Source organism: Schistocerca gregaria, chromosome X (assembly GCF_023897955.1).
Source record: "Schistocerca gregaria isolate iqSchGreg1 chromosome X, iqSchGreg1.2, whole genome shotgun sequence".
NCBI lineage: Eukaryota > Metazoa > Arthropoda > Insecta > Orthoptera > Acrididae > Schistocerca > Schistocerca gregaria.
This window is the reverse complement of record NC_064931.1, coordinates 773341339-773357337: the sequence shown is the minus strand read 5'-3', so window position 1 is coordinate 773357337 and position 15999 is coordinate 773341339. Positions and strand designations below refer to the sequence as shown.

The window sequence follows — 15999 nt, the reverse complement described above, 5'->3', positions numbered from 1 at the left end:
GTGGTTGCGAAGGGAAAAAGACAGGGTTGCACCCTAACCCCGATGTTATTCAATCTGTATATTGAGCAAGCACTAAAGGAAACAAAAGAAAAATTCGGAGTAGGTATTAAAGTCCATGGAGAAGAAATAAAAACGTTGAGGTTCGCCGATGACATTGTAATTCTGTCAGAGTCAGCAAAGAACTTGGAAGAGCAGTTGAACGGAATGGATAGTGTCTTGAAAGGAGGTAATAAGATGAACATCAACGAAAGCAAAACGAGGATAATGGAATGTAGTCGAATTTAGTCGGGTGATGCTGAGGGAATTAGATTAGGAAATGAGACAACAGTAAAGGAGTTTTGCTATTTGGGGAGCAAAATAACTGATGATGGTCGAAGTAGAGAAGATATAAAATGTAGACTGGCAATGGCAAGGAAAGCGTTTCTGAACAAGAGAAATTTGTTAACATGGAGTATAGATTTAAGTGTCAGGAAGTCGTTTCTGAAAGTATCTATGGAGTGAAGCCATGTATGGAAGTGAAACATAGATGATAAGTAGTTTAGACAAGAAGAGAATAGAACCTTTCGAAATGTGATGCTACAGAAGAATGCTGAATATTAGATGGATAGATCACATAACTAATGAGGAGGTATTGAATAGGATTGGGGAGAAGAGGAGTTTGTGGCACAAATTGACAAGAAAAATGGACCAGTTGGTAGGACATGTTCTGAGGCATCAAGGGATCACAAATTTAGCATTGGAGGGCAGCGTGGAGGGTAAAAATCGTAGAGGGATACCAAGAAATCAATACACTAAGCAGATTCAGAAGGCTGTAGGTTGCAGTAAGTACTGGGAGATGAAGAAGGTTGCACAGGATAGAGTAGCATGGAGAGCTGCATCAAACCAGTCTCAGGACCGAAGACAACAACAACAACAACAACAACAAAACAACAACGACAAGAACAAAGCCAAAGAAAACCAGAAAAACTTTCTAAAAAGAAATATTACATTTTCTACTCTCAAGCGAAGGAAAGATTAGGCAGGTCCCCCAAACTGAAAATTGTGATGAACAGGTGTTCCCAATAAAAACATAGTTCATTGTCCGATGCATGGAGATATCGTTTGAATAATATATAGTATTGCAGCTAAGAAATAAAAAATCTAATGTAAATACTATAATTTTGTTTAATTTCATGTTAAAAATATTTAAATACATTATTACCCTACAAATATGTTCTATAAGGTCTCATAGTACAGAAAATACCAAATACTAATTTTTTAACAATGTTTTGCATGAAATACTCCTAGGTGCGGCGTACGACGTCGTTTACCACAATTCTCAATTCTTATAGTCTGCCCAACCTCCTCTAGAAGCTTGTCGCAACATTTATGGGACACACTGTATATAAATTACATTACCAGCAACTGTTTTTAATGCTGATGTAGAAGTAAAACAATTCAAAATGTAATCAAATGAAAACAGAAAAATAAAAGGAATTAATTCAAGTTCTCAGCGAATAACTCCCACCTTATATTACTAGGTATGTTACTGGAAGCTTCGTAAGAACTCGAGATTTGCCGAGTGACTGCAACTATACCCAGTTCTCTGTCTATTATTACTACACAATTATACATTGCCCAAACTGGTACATGCGTGACTCGCCAATCGTCGAGTCTATGCATACGCGTGTGAGTGGTGACCATTGTTTTTTTTCACAAATATGTATATATTTTAAAGTTTCTCTTGGTTTTATTTATATGTGCCTATTATTATCTTTAACGGAGCAAACACTTCTTATGATCTAGAGACACAATAGCGAATTCGGAGTCTAATTTTAATTAACAAAATAACGCGTGCTGCATTAACAAATGCAATATAATTTAAGGGCGAAATATCTGCTCCATTAAAAATAAAAAGACAAGGAGACCGATTATAATCTTTATTGTTTAAGTGTGTTTTAGAAAAAAGTATAAGGGTCCGGACTTTGGAACTCAAAAATCATAGAATTGAAGCAAATATTCTACGGAGTAAATCAAATGAAATCACGCTCAACTTTCTATCATCTGTAGCCGTCTTTGCAGTACTTTCAGCGAGTCTAACGGTAGCAGTACCTCAAGTATATCTTTTAGCGGAAATTCGAGGAACCTGTCTCAGAATTTCAACTGAAGAAAACTAAATTCATGACAAATTTTTAAAAAATTCACCAATATATGTAGAAAATCCGATAAGTGAGACAGACACAGTTAGTATGTTTAAATATCTTGGAAAAAACGTAATGAATTAGAGCGCTCAATGGTGGACGTAACAGTTACAAAATCAGGATAGCATACGGTTAACTAAAAAATTTACAAGGAGTGTATCTCTATAAATACGAAACTATGATGTTCAATCCAGAATGTTTGTATGCAGGTGAATGCTGAACACTGAACTACAAGCTGGACGGACCAGAGGTACTCTAAAGACGGATCGTTAGAAAATTAATGGACGCAATACAAACAAAACAGGATTAAATAATAAGACGCAATGAGGAGTTGTATACAGTGCGTTTCACAATTGGTATTGCAGAATTCTAGTGGTTTTAGAAGGGATTTAGCAGACAAGTCTTTGGTAAGGAACTCATATCTGGAAATGTAAAGTTTGCTAGTAAAATAAGTTCAAATGTTAGATTACTATTAAATCTCTCGTACACAAGCTGTTAATAGGGGTCCATCGTCGCTCCCTGTTGAAACAATGACGTTATATACCATGTTAGTCCGACGATAACGGTTCCGAGGAGGTGGCACATTTGCAACTAGGACGGTTGACTGTGGTACTCCACAGTATGTCTGTCTCATTGAACACAACGAGACGACAAGTCCTCGAAACGTTGTCCACGGTCCTGTAGAGTACGCAGTAAGTCTCCGCTGTGACGTACCGCGAAGCGGGAGATTTAAAAGTAATACGAACTTCAAACTCATTTACATCCAAACGGTACGTCTCCGGACATAAATTCCTTATCAGAACCTGACTGCTGAGTCTCCTCTACATGTTCTAGAATCTTTTAAGAGGTATTATGAAACGTCCTGTCTATACAGTATAAAATAATGAAGGAAATGGCAAAGCGAAGGTTATTCTTTTTTTTTGTGCATCTATACCGAATGGAAGAGGACACACTAAAACTGAAATATCGCTGTAGTTCTGCGAAGAGGAGTCGCCGATAGCACGTATCATAGAAATAAAGACTGAACTGGAAGCAAATGGCATCAAGTGATCATTGACAACATATAAGAACGTTTTCACAACTAAGACTCTGATTTGGAAGACTACCACGGGAGGAAAAATTAAGATAAGAACATTGACACAAAAAGCAAAAGGCGGTATGGAAAGGATGCAGTACCGGAAAAAAAGGAAACAACACGGGAAGTAGAGGGACTGAATCAATTGGGAGATCCCAGTCGGTCAATATAAACAAGAAGATGATAAAGTGTTGTATGAACAACAATAACAGCAGAAATAGAAGTAATAAAATAATAATAATAGCAATAATTGCGCTACGTACATCCACTATGAATTATCCCTGATTTCACGTTAGATTACTCGGAAAACTCCAGGAAAATACAAATCAGGATGACTGGACAAGGTGACAATCTTAAGTCGTGATTGCATGAAATTTCGCTTCAATAGCTTACTATAGCAACACGAGTAGTTAAATAATCATTTGGTAGGTAATCCTGCACCCAGAAAATCTTTCAAATTCAACTTGACAATATCAGCTAGTAAAACGCATAATTTTCTTAACGATAATTAGAGGCTTACTGGGATTTTTCGTATGTCGTTTGTTCGCCATTGGGTGTAGCAGTGTTTTGTCAAATTTATCTGTTATTCTACAATTATCCACCCAATGAATCTTTAGATTTTGTGTGATAGGCAGTTCAAGTAAAGTCGTGGGAGATACTGAACTAGCTGTAATTTATTTTCCAAGCTAATCCTGTATTTATTCATCAGAATCGAAGTCCATTTTTTATGTTATTCACATTCATGTCTTCTGGAACTGCTACATGGCATTGGTAATGGAAACACTCTACTCTAATCTGAACAGAAAATCTCCAGAAGTGCGACTATCGAGTGTTTGCAGAGTTACTCTGCGTCCTGTTTATGTTTTAAAGTCTTGCATTAGTAGATTCACGTTGAGTCAGGTGTTCCGAACGGCTGGCACAGTAGTACACACGACATTCGTCAGGTGAATGAAGAAACAGTGTATCTCTGTACAACTGATTTGTTTCCAAAAATTGGGAAGATAGTCTGATACCACAGATTTATGTTTTTCGCTGCATACCACAAAAAATAATTACAAAAATTAGAATACACTCTTGGAAATTGAAATAAGAACACCGTGAATTCATTGTCCCAGGAAGGGGAAACTTTATTGACACATTCCTGGGGTCAGATACATCAAATGATCACACTGACAGAACCACAGGCACATAGACACAGGCAACAGAGCATGCACAATGTCGGCACTAGTACAGTGTATATCCACCTTTCGCAGCAATGCACGCTGCTATTCTCCCATGGAGACGATCGTAGAGATGCTGGATGTAGTCCTGTGGAACGGCTTGCCATGCCATTTACACCTGGGGCCTCAGTTGGACCAGCGTTCGTGCTGGACATGCAGACCGCGTGAGACGACGCTTCATCCAGTCCCAAACATGCTCAATGGGGGACAGATCCGGAGATCTTGCTGGCCAGGGTAGTTGACTTACACCTTCTAGAGCACAATTCGGCGGTACGTCCACCCGGCCTCCCGCATGCCCACTATACACCCTCGCTCAAAGTCCGTCAACTGCACATACGGTTCACGTCCACGCTGTCGCGGCATGCTACCAGTGTTAAAGACTGCGATGGAGCTCCGTATGCCACGGCAAACTGGCTGACACACGGCGGCGGCGCACAAATGCTGCGCAGCTAGCGCCATTCGACGGCCAACACCGCGGTTCCTGGTGTGTCCGCTGTGCCGTGCGTGTGATCATTGCTTGTACAGCCCTCTCGCAGTGTCCGGAGCAATTATGGTGGGTCTGACACACCGGTGTCAATGTGTTCTTTTTTCCATTTCCAAGAGTGTATAAGTGCTTTACTAAGAACATTCTATTTGCCATACCAAGAAAGAGTGTTACTGAGCGCCGATAAGAATTTTTTTTACAAATTGATAGCTGGAAAGAAGGGAACAGCAGCAAGCCGCTGTTAACAATGCTATTTATTTACATAAATAGTGCTATTACCGGACCCAAATCGTCAGGTCATTCCTCAGACGACTGTTCACATTTATATAAAGTCTGGTGTTGTTTACTTTAATCGTTGCTTTTTTTTTCCCCAACAACTAATGTTCTTCAGATTTCTTAACAGGTAACAGCGCTATTTGTTTAAATAAATAGCGTTAAAACAGTGACTAATTATTGTTTTCTTCTTTGCATGAATCAGTTTGTATTTTGTACACAGCACCAGTCTCAAAAATTTCAGTTTTCGACAAAATAGCAGGAAGAAAGTTTTTGTTACAAATGCCCCTAATTGTGAGGCACTTCGTTTTATTTTTCATAATAGAAGTACAGAAATACAGTAATAAGTTTTTAACTAGTAGTCAACAAAAACCACTTCTCATATCTTTTAAATTTGGAAATTCCAAAGGAAAGAACTATTTGATACAAAGAGCGTGCATCGCCTACTGACGCACGTTGAAAGTATTTTTCCCTGGTTTGACATATGCATTAAATCTAGGGACATGTGGCAGAGTTCGGAGAACGCGATAGCTCTGAAAACGCGATTTGTAAAAATAAAAAAAAATATCACGAGGATGTTTTCCATTTCCACTCTTCAAATGTTATCTGTTCAGAAATTAATTACATTACGTGTCCGCCGTTTCTGAATGTATTTACCTGTCATCGGTACATTTCATTGATTCCATCTACCCTGATTCCACTCATTTCCATTAACTTAATTCAATTGCTAGGCAGATAATTAGCTTGCGCTCTGCCTCCGTCATTCGGCACGTGACCTATCTGTTATCTCTCCTAAAAGCTGGCAACGGTGGGCGATACACATTGGCTCGCTGTTTCTGCCTCTGAAATTATCTAGAATTTTTTTCACCTTTGCGCTCACAGAAGAGAACACCAGTACCGAACACCGACCACTGCTGATTTTGACCGCATTCTCCCTGCCAAGTATCAGAGTAATTGCTTATGGCGGTGAGTAAAAGCATTAGCAAACCTTTGACGGGACTCGACAATCAATGAAGCGTAGTAAAAGATAATCTGAAAAGAATAAAGAGTTTTGTTTATTATAAATGAAAATTAAGACTTACAAACAAAGGGCTGCTCACTAATTTGCGAAATCCGATCTTCACCGAGGATGTAGAGCATATATTATTACCACCAACCTTCAAATCTCGCAATGATCACCATTCAAAGATGAGGGACAATAGAGCTCTTACTGAGACGTTCACACAGTATGTATGTATGTAAATGTAGAAGAAAACCATTCTTGTTAGTTAGGATGTGATATTCGTTGAGTGTGAGGAAAACAGAGTTGTTCAGCAGAGACTGAGGAATCGACATTTTGTGAAAGTCATGGAAAAAAAGTATTTTACTATCACTCTGAAGTGATTTGATAAAAATCAGGACGAACCTGAATTAGCAATGAAGGAATGAAAGTTCGAGTATATCGTCTTCTCGAAGTCGAGTTTACTAGAGACTCAGAATCAGATAAATTATCCAAGAAAGGAAAAAGCAATTGGACGTCTCTGTATTCACCTCAAGTGATTTAGGAAAATCAGGTAGATACTACATTAGCACTGCAGGACGTGAAATTGAATGCCTTTTTTTCTTGAATACGAGAGGTTGTATGCTCAGCGAGATTTTGCACGGCCTTAATCAGGTCTGAAATCGATGCCTACAATTAAATAAAATGCCTACCTAGCCACTGAGACTATGGCAGCGAGTTTGTACAAGCGACTCTTAATTAAAACCACATATTTATCACCAGAAGAAAAAAATGAAATATCTCCCATCATCATTCAACCGTCAGAGTGGATTTCTTAAATAAATCAAGCTATAACATCCCTCTTCCTCCTTGCAGAAACAAATTTATACAACTTACAATCACGATATTTTTCAGTTTAAGATATTTAAATACGGACTTGTTTTAAACAAAAATACACGAGATACCAATTTTGTCTGAAGATATATATAAGATATCAATAATTAAAGAAGTATGAAGTATAAAATACTGAAATTATGACACTTACTGCAGAATACTCAGCTTCAACAAAAGCATAATCAATTCCAAGCCATAGGGAGATAGGTAAAATCAGAAGCATCTTCCGATCAACATGAAGTCTCAAGGTTGCTGTCACCTGAGACCAAACGCTTTTCTGCTCGTACCTGTAAAAGATCATTAAAAATCTCTGGAGCATAAATCAGCTGAGGCTGATATCAAACTAAAAAAATATTTTTGAGAAACGAATAACTTAACACATCAAGTATTTTCATCAACATTAGAAATATAACAAATGAACTAATGAATGACGCCTCAAAGTCTAACCTACGCGTTTTACAGTACTTTGAAATAATTGTCATCTGAGACAAAAATATTTTAGTTACTGACACCATACCAAAATTATCTTAAATAGGAACAAGAAAACGTAACTATTGCGAATATAATACAGTTAATTGCTTATAAGATCCATGGTAAAATTTAATAATACGTTGCATTTTTTTTATATTTATAGATGTTATATCATACTTGATTGTTAAAAAAGACGAATTATAAAATTTTATTTCATTTGTTGATGAAAAAAGGCAACAACAAGCATATTGCTCTACAAAGGCTGTAAACAGTTTTCGGACCTGCGTGTTGAAGTTCTGAGTGCCAGTTGATGTTACATACCTCTCATGTTGATCAATTCCAAGGAGAATAGTCAGCGCTGCGAGAACTATACAGCCGATGTATATATACATTATAATACTTATTTTGTCTTCATCTGGACGTGCCAGATTTGGATTGGTTTCAGTTTCGCCACTTCCTGGACAATAGTCTGCTCCGCATTGAAGCAGCTCTGATGATACGTTAGCACTCACACTGCTTGTCCCAGAATTTAACACTGAAAGCAAGAACATTTCAACTTAACATTTGGTAAGTACGTACGTTAACTGATTCACGCTTCATTTTTAAGGCTACATACTGAAGGCGCGTAATATGAGTGTCAGCGTGTGTTTGACCTCCAACCTAATCTTCTCACCCTCTGTGGAAAATTTTCTGTTCCTTATCTCAGCGAGCTCGAAAGAGTGATGTGAGAATTAGAAGATGCACAAAATAAAGTGGAAAACAGGATGCGAATAGACGTCAAATAAAAACACAGTAATAAAGTAATGTAAACTAAAATTTCTCAAAAACTGCAAGACAGAGGGTACACGTGAATGAAAGGAATTTTCTACCATTATCTACACTACTGACCATTAAAACTGCAACACCACGAAGATGACGTGCTACAGACGACAGGAAGAAGATGCTGTGATATGCTACTGATTAGCTTTTCAGAGCATTCACACAACGTTAGCGCCGATGGCGACACCTACAACGTGCTGACATGACGGAAGTTTCCAAACGATTTCTCATACACAAACAGCAGTTGACCGGCGTTGCCTGATGAAACGTTGTTGCGATGCCTCGTGTAAGGAGGAGAAATGAGTACCATCACGTTTCCGGCTTTGATAAAGGTCTGATTGTAGTCTATCGCGATTGGGGCTTATGTTATCGCGACTTTGCTGCGCGCGTTCGTCGATATCCAATGACTGTTAGCAGAATATGGAATCGGTGGGTTCACGAGGGTAATACGGAACGCCGTGCTGGATCCCAACGGTCTCGTTTCTCTAGCAGTCGAAATGACAGGTATCTTATCCGCATGGCTGTAACGGATCGTGCAGCCACGTCTCGATCCTCAGTCAACAGATGGGGACGTTTGCAAGACAACAACCATCTGACGAACAGTTCGACGACGTTTGCAGCAGCATGGACTATCAGCTCTGAGACCATGGCTGCGGTTACCCTAGACGCTGCATCACAGACAGGAGCGCCTGCGATGGTGTACTCAACGACGAACCTGGATGCACGAATGGCAAAACGTCATTATTTCGGATGAATCCAGGTTCTGTTTACAGCATCATGATGGTCGCATCCATTTTTGAAGGTTCGCAGGAGAGCTTCTGTAAAGTCTGGAAGGTAGGAGACGGATACTGGCAGAAGTAAAGCTGTGAGTACCGAGCGTGAGTCGTGTTTCGGTAGCTCAGATGGTAGAGCACTTGCCCGCGAAAGGCAAGGGTCCCGAGTTAGAGTCTCGGTCGGGCACACAGTTTTAATTTGCCAGGAAATTTCAGTTACGAAATTGTCTCGAATGAAAAACAGCCCACAGTTGCACTAAATTATGTTTATTTTTAACCTTGATCATGGTTTTTGCTATACCAATATAGCTTTCTTCAGAAATCAGACACACTTATAAACGAAAAATGTCTTAGCCCAGCGGCTGCATCAAGACCAATAAAATAACAAAGGTAGGGGCAGAGGACATACGGTGCAATATGTAATTTTACTTCTGTTCGAATCAGTGTTGAAGTGTTGACGTTATTTTATAGGTATTGACGCAGCCGCTGGGCTAAGAAATTTTTCATTTATTAGTGTGTATGACTTCTGAAGAAGGCTATATTATTACAGTAGAAACCATGGTCAGGGTTTTAAATGAACATAATTTAGTGCAACTGTGGGCTGTTTTTCATTCGAGATAAAATACTACAGATATATCAAGGAGGACTTATTTAAGATGAAGGTAATAAATCGTTAACTATTTCATGAATATTCATCACTGGCGTCTTTCAATGCCAGAAATAGCATTCACACACAAAATGCAACTGAATAAGATTTTACATGTAAATATTTTTATAGTTTTATATTTTGGCGGATAAGTAAAGCACTCTGTCTTCAGGCCACGAGTGGCCTACCGGGACCATCCGACCGCCGTGTCATCCTCAGAGGAGTATGCGAACAGGAGGGGCGTGGGGTCAGCACACCGCTCTCCTGGTCGGTATGATGGTATTCTTGACCGAAGCCGCTACTATTCGGTTGAGTAGCTCCTCGGTTGGTATCACGAGGCTGAGCGCACCCCGAAAAATGCAACAGCGCATGGCGGTCTGGATGGTCAGCCATCCAATTGCCGACCTCGCCCGACAGCGCTTAACTTCGGTGATCTCACGGGAACCGGTGTAGCCACTGCAGCAAGGCCGTTGCCTTTGGGGGATCAGTACTGTAGTTAAATGTCATCCACATTATTTTCTTGCACACACAGTTCGATTACATAGTTATCAATAGCAATTGCAAGCCGAAATAGCTAGCAGTCTGTAAGGGAATCTAGATAAAATTGTTGTCTTATTTAAGTCTGAATTTGGTGTTCAGCCAACAATATAGTTACTCGAAATGCCTTTTGACGCAAATGTTGATTCGGATAGAGATGTTCTTTCATTCAGAAAAATGAGCATTATTTATTAAATAAATGTCATATGATCCAGATGTGTGTCCGCTGCTTCCATCTGATAGATCGTTTTTCTTAGTAATTTTACGTTGGTGACATGTTTGCCATGTTGGTTTGTAGAGAGAGAGTGTGCTTCAAACATAATCACGTAACAAGTTGAAAGTGTTTCTCCAAAACAGAATTTACACTACTCAGTGGAGCGAAGAGGTAAGTATTTTCGTACTGAAGTCGGTTGCATAGTTTCATGTTCCAGGGATCATTTGCACTATCAATCGTAAAGATATGGACGAGACATTTTACATTCACATCACAAATTAATTTCCAAATATTGCTACATGCTGATCATTTACAAGCTTTTTTTATGTACAGGTGTGAGTTAGCATTTCCTTCCTAGTACATTTTAAACATTATAATAAAAATTGGCTACTGAGTAGTAGTAGTTGTCAAGGAGAAACTGCAGGATGGCTTACGAAGGCGCCCGGTTGGCGCCGCGTGTCGCGCCATGAGGTTGCCGGTTGTTGCTGCTGGCTCTGCAGTTCTCGGACACCAGTACTTCGTGCGTGCCTCCTACACTGTGCGACTGAGTGTACTGATATTTTCTTTTGCGTTTTTTGTCATGTTTAATCGCTTCAAATATTGTTGCTGGACGTCATTATTGCAGCTGAGCCGAGTCCGAGACTTTCCCTGCCCGTATGTCGTTGGGCGCGGTCCTGAGACAGGAACACCGTGCGCGTGTCTTCTATACTGTGCGACTGAGTGTTCGGGTATTTTGTTTTGAGTTTCCTATCCAGTTTCCAATCGATATAGTATACACAAAGGATCAACGAGTGTTTCTTGTGCTGAAGTATGCAAAAGCAAAATCGTTTGTGGAATGTCGGCTTGAATTCGTATCAAAATTTCCCAGTGTACATGTTTCCAATGATTCGATGATCCGCAGATGAGTGAAGGAATTTCGAGAGACTGAATTTGTGTTACACAACGAGGACCTAGAGAACCTAGCGTTTCAACCGAGATAGGGGAAGCCTTGGAAAGAAGTCCGAGAAAATCTCTGCGCCATTTGGCACTTCCGACTAGGGTGTCAAGAGCATCTGCTCACAGAGCAGAAATTGAAACCATACAAAATAACGGTAGTGCATCAACAGAGCAACTCAGATGCTGTTGCTCAAGTTGATCCTGAGATGCTTTCTGTTCTGATGAAGCATGGCTGCATTTGTCAGTGTACGTAAATTCTCAGAACAATCGACGTTGGAGCTCTGAACATCCTGAATGGTGCGGAAAGTGGCAGTTGACCATAATTAACGAAAAGTGAGAGGTCATCCACATGAGTCCTAAAAGGAACTCGTTAAACTTCGGTTACACGATAAATCAGTCTAATCTAAAAGCAGTAAATGCAACTAAATGCCGGCCGGAGTGGCCGTGCGGTTCTAGGCGCTACAGTCTGGAACCGAGCGACCGCTACGGTCGCAGGTTCGAATCCAACCTCGGGCACGGAAGTGTGTGATGTCCTTAGGTTAGTTAGGTTTAATCAGTTCTAAGTTCTAGGCAACTGATGACCGCAGAAGTTAAGTGGCATAGTGCTCAGAGCCATTTGAACCATTTTTTTTTTTCAACTAAATACCTAGGTATTAGAATTACTGACAACTTAAATTGGAAAGAACACATAGAAAATGTTGTGGGGCAGGCTAACCAAAGGCTGCGTTTTATTGGCAGGACACTTAGAAAGTGTAACAGACCTACTAAGGAGACTGCCTACACTACGCTTGTCCGTACTCCTTTAGAATACTGCTGCGCGGTGTGGGATTCTTACCAGATAGGACTGACGGATTACATCGAAAAAGTTCAAAGAAAGGCAGCAGGTTTTGTATTATCGCGAAATATGGGAGAGACTGCCGCAGGAATGATACAGGATTTGGACTGGAAATCACTAAACGAAAGGCGTTTTTCGTTGCGACGGAATCTTTTCACGAAATACCAATCACCAACTTTCTCCTCCGAATGCGAAAACATTTTGTTGACACCGATCTACTTAGGGCGGAACGATCACCACGATAAAATAAGGGAAATCAGAGCTCGTACGGAAAGATAGAGGTGTTCATCCTTTCCGCGCGCTATACGAGATTGGAATAATAGAGAATTGTGAAGGTGGTTCGATGAACCCTCTGCCAGGCACTTAAATGTGATTTGCAGAGTAGCCATGTAGATGTAGATCCTCATGAATTACATCAACAATCTCTGCATCATGTGAAAACAGGATTCTTGTGCAATTAGTGTGCAATTAGTGCACAATTAGTGGGGTAATCTTTTTCCACGAAACAATATGTTCTGACAGGTATGTGAACAATATACTGCATCGTTTTTCTGCGAGATCTAACCTCTAACGAAAATATATACGGTTATTTCCTGCAGGACAATGCAAGACCACACATCGCCATGCATTTATGACAGCAATACAATGTGTTTTTGATGACAGGATAGTTGACTGGCCTCCTAGTTCTCCAGATCTTAATACGTGTGATTTTTATGTTTGGGGAATGTTAAAAGGCAAGGTCTATTGCAACCAATCGCCATACGCTCTAAGAGGTGGAAGGCAGGGTTCGGCTAGTCAATTCCCACATTTCGGCAGCCGATATTCCCCGAATGTTTCTACATTCTACATTTATACTCCGCAATCCACCCAACGGTGTGTGGCGGAGGGTACTTTACGTGCTACTGTCATTACCTCCCTTTTCTGTTCCAGTCGCGTATGGTTCGCGAGAAGAACGACTGCCGGAAAGCCTCCGTGCGCGCTCGAATCTCTCTAATTTTACATTTGTGATTTCGTCGGGAGATATAAGTAGAGGGAAGCAATATATTCGATACCTCATCCAGAAACGCACCCTCTCGAAACCTGGACAGCAAGCTACACCGCGATGCAGAGCGTCGCTCTTGCAGAGTCTGCCACTTGAGTTTGCTAAACATCTCCGTAACGCTATCACGCTTACCAAATAACCCTGTGACGAAACGCGCCGCTCTTCTGTGGATCTTCTCTATCTCCTCTGTCAACCCGACCTAGTACGGATCCCACACTGATGAGCAATACTCAAGTATAGGCCGAAAGAGTGTTTTGTAAGCCACTTCTTTTGTTGATGGACAACATTTTCTAAGGACTCTCCCAATGAATCTCAACCTGGCACCCGCCTTACCAACAATTAATTTTATATGATCATTCCACCTAAAATCGTTCCGTACATATACTCCCAGATATTTTACAGAAGTAATTGCTACCAGTGTTTGTTCCGCTATCATATAATCATACAATAAAGGATCCTTCTTTCTATGTATTCGCAATACATTACATTTGTCTATGTTAAGGGTCAGTTGCCACTCCCTGCACCAACTGCCTATCCGCTGCAGGTCTTCCTACATTTCGCTGCAATTTTCTAATGCTGCAACTTCTCTGTATTCTACAGCATCAACCACGAAAAGCCGCACGGAACTTCCGACACTACCTACTAGGTCATTTTTATATATTTTGTGAAAAGCAATGGTCCCATAACACTCCCCTGTGGCACGCCATAGGTTACTTTAACGTCTGCACACGTGTGTCTATTGAGAAAAACATTGTGTTTTCTGTTTGCTAAAAACTCCTCAATCCAACCACACAGCTGGTCTGATATTCCGTAGGCTCTTACTGTATTTGTCAGGCGACAGTGCGGAACTGTATCGAACGCCTTCCGGAAGTCAAGGACAATGTCATCTACCTGGGAGCCTGTATCTAATATTTTCTGGGTCTCATGAACAAATAGAGCGAGATGGGTCTCTCACGATCGCTGTTTCCGGAACCCATGTTGATTCCTACAGAGTAGATTCTGGGTTTCCAGAAATGACATGATACGCGAGCAAAAAACATATTTAAAATTCTACAACAGATTCATGTCAGAGATATACGCCTATAGTTTCGCACATCTGCTCGATGTCCCTTCGTTAAAACTGGAACTACCTGTGCTCTTTTCCAATCATTTGGAACCTTCCGTTCCTCTAGAGACTTGCTGTACACGGCTGTTGGAAGAGGGGCAGTCCGCACCTCGTGGTCGTGCGGTAGTGTTCTCGCTTCCCACGCCCGTGTTCCCAGGTTCGATTCCCGGCGTCGTCAGGGATTTTCTCTGCCTCGTGATGACTGGGTGTTGTGCGCTGTCCTTAGGTTAGTTAGGTTTAAGTAGTTCTAAGTTCTAGGGAACTGATTACCATAGCTGTTAAGTCCCATAGTGCTCAGAGCCATTTTTTGAAGGGGGGGCAAGTTCTTTCGCGTACTCTGTGTAGAATAGAATTGTATCCCGTCAGGTCCAGTGCACTTCAATCTGTTGAGTGATTTCAGTTGCTTTTCTATTTCCTGGACAGTTATTTCGATGTCAGCGATTTTTTCGTTCGTATGACGATTTAGAGAAGGAACTGCAGTGTGGTGTTCCTCTGTGAAACAGCTTTGGAAAAATGTGCTTAGTATTTCAACTTTACGCATGTCAGTTCCATTATCATCCCAGAATGTCTGGATATGCTGTTTCGATCCACTTCCTGATTTAACGTAAGACCAGAACTTCCTAGGAGTTTCTGTCAAGGTGGTACATAGAATTTTACTTTCGAATTCATTGGTTTGATACTATTCTAGAATGCGTCACCTTCTCAAAAGTTTTCAAATATGTTAGTAGTGTAACAGGTCAGTTGTTATTGATGTCACTCCTATAACCTTTCTCATAGAGGGACTTAACAATGGCATGTTTAAACTTCTCAGAAAAAATACCATGAGTTAGTAATACGTTACATATTTCAGTGAATTCACTGAATACATGATTCCTAATGTATTGAAAAGATATCAGGCTGCTCTTGCCTTGACGTTGAGCACTCAATTGTCTATTGTATATTATATTTTGTATTGTAATATGCCAATTTTTTTATTCACTCAGTGTAATATTTATAGCAACAAACAACATTTATAAACCGATGCCTTAGTTAAAATACATAAACCATTTTGAAAGTCGTAATTTTGAATGTCATTTTTTCTGTTGTTATTGCAATTACGTAAATCGTTGTTCCTTTTCAAATGCATTGGATTATTTACAAAGAACTTCATGAGGACGTAAATGTATTGTGAAGCAGTAGTCAAAACGCCCACCTCTCAAAACAGATGTCTATAAGATGATCGTGGGTGAATGAACGTCACATATTATTCTTACAGTACGTTTCTCCGAAATGAAGTCGTTCTTAAAGATGAGTTACCAGGGAACATTATTCTTTAAGACATTAAGAGAAAATATGCACAATATCTCTACACACTGGTTTGTCTCTCTCACCAGGGTTTACAACGATTTGAACTGCACATCAAGCTGAACTAAGTTTTTTTAGGAGTCCAAGAATATGTGTTTTCCATGTTATATTCTCACCAACGTGGACACCTATAATTTTTGAATTTTCTGCTCTTTAATATTTCCTCAAAATA

At 40.2% G+C, this 15999-nt stretch overlaps 1 protein-coding gene across 3 annotated transcripts in view; it reads right to left on the bottom strand.

The window, feature by feature from the left end:
* Positions 1 to 15999, bottom strand: part of LOC126299177 (UNC93-like protein) — a 400303-nt gene that overhangs the window by 83343 nt on the left and 300961 nt on the right. For all 3 annotated transcript variants that reach the window (XM_049990944.1, XM_049990943.1, XM_049990945.1), the window contains 2 exons: positions 7898 to 8111; positions 7257 to 7392 (listed from right to left, as the gene is read on the bottom strand). In XM_049990944.1, the coding sequence (XP_049846901.1) occupies positions 7257 to 7392; positions 7898 to 8111 (350 nt within the window). The remainder of the gene's footprint in view (positions 1 to 7256; positions 7393 to 7897; positions 8112 to 15999) is intronic.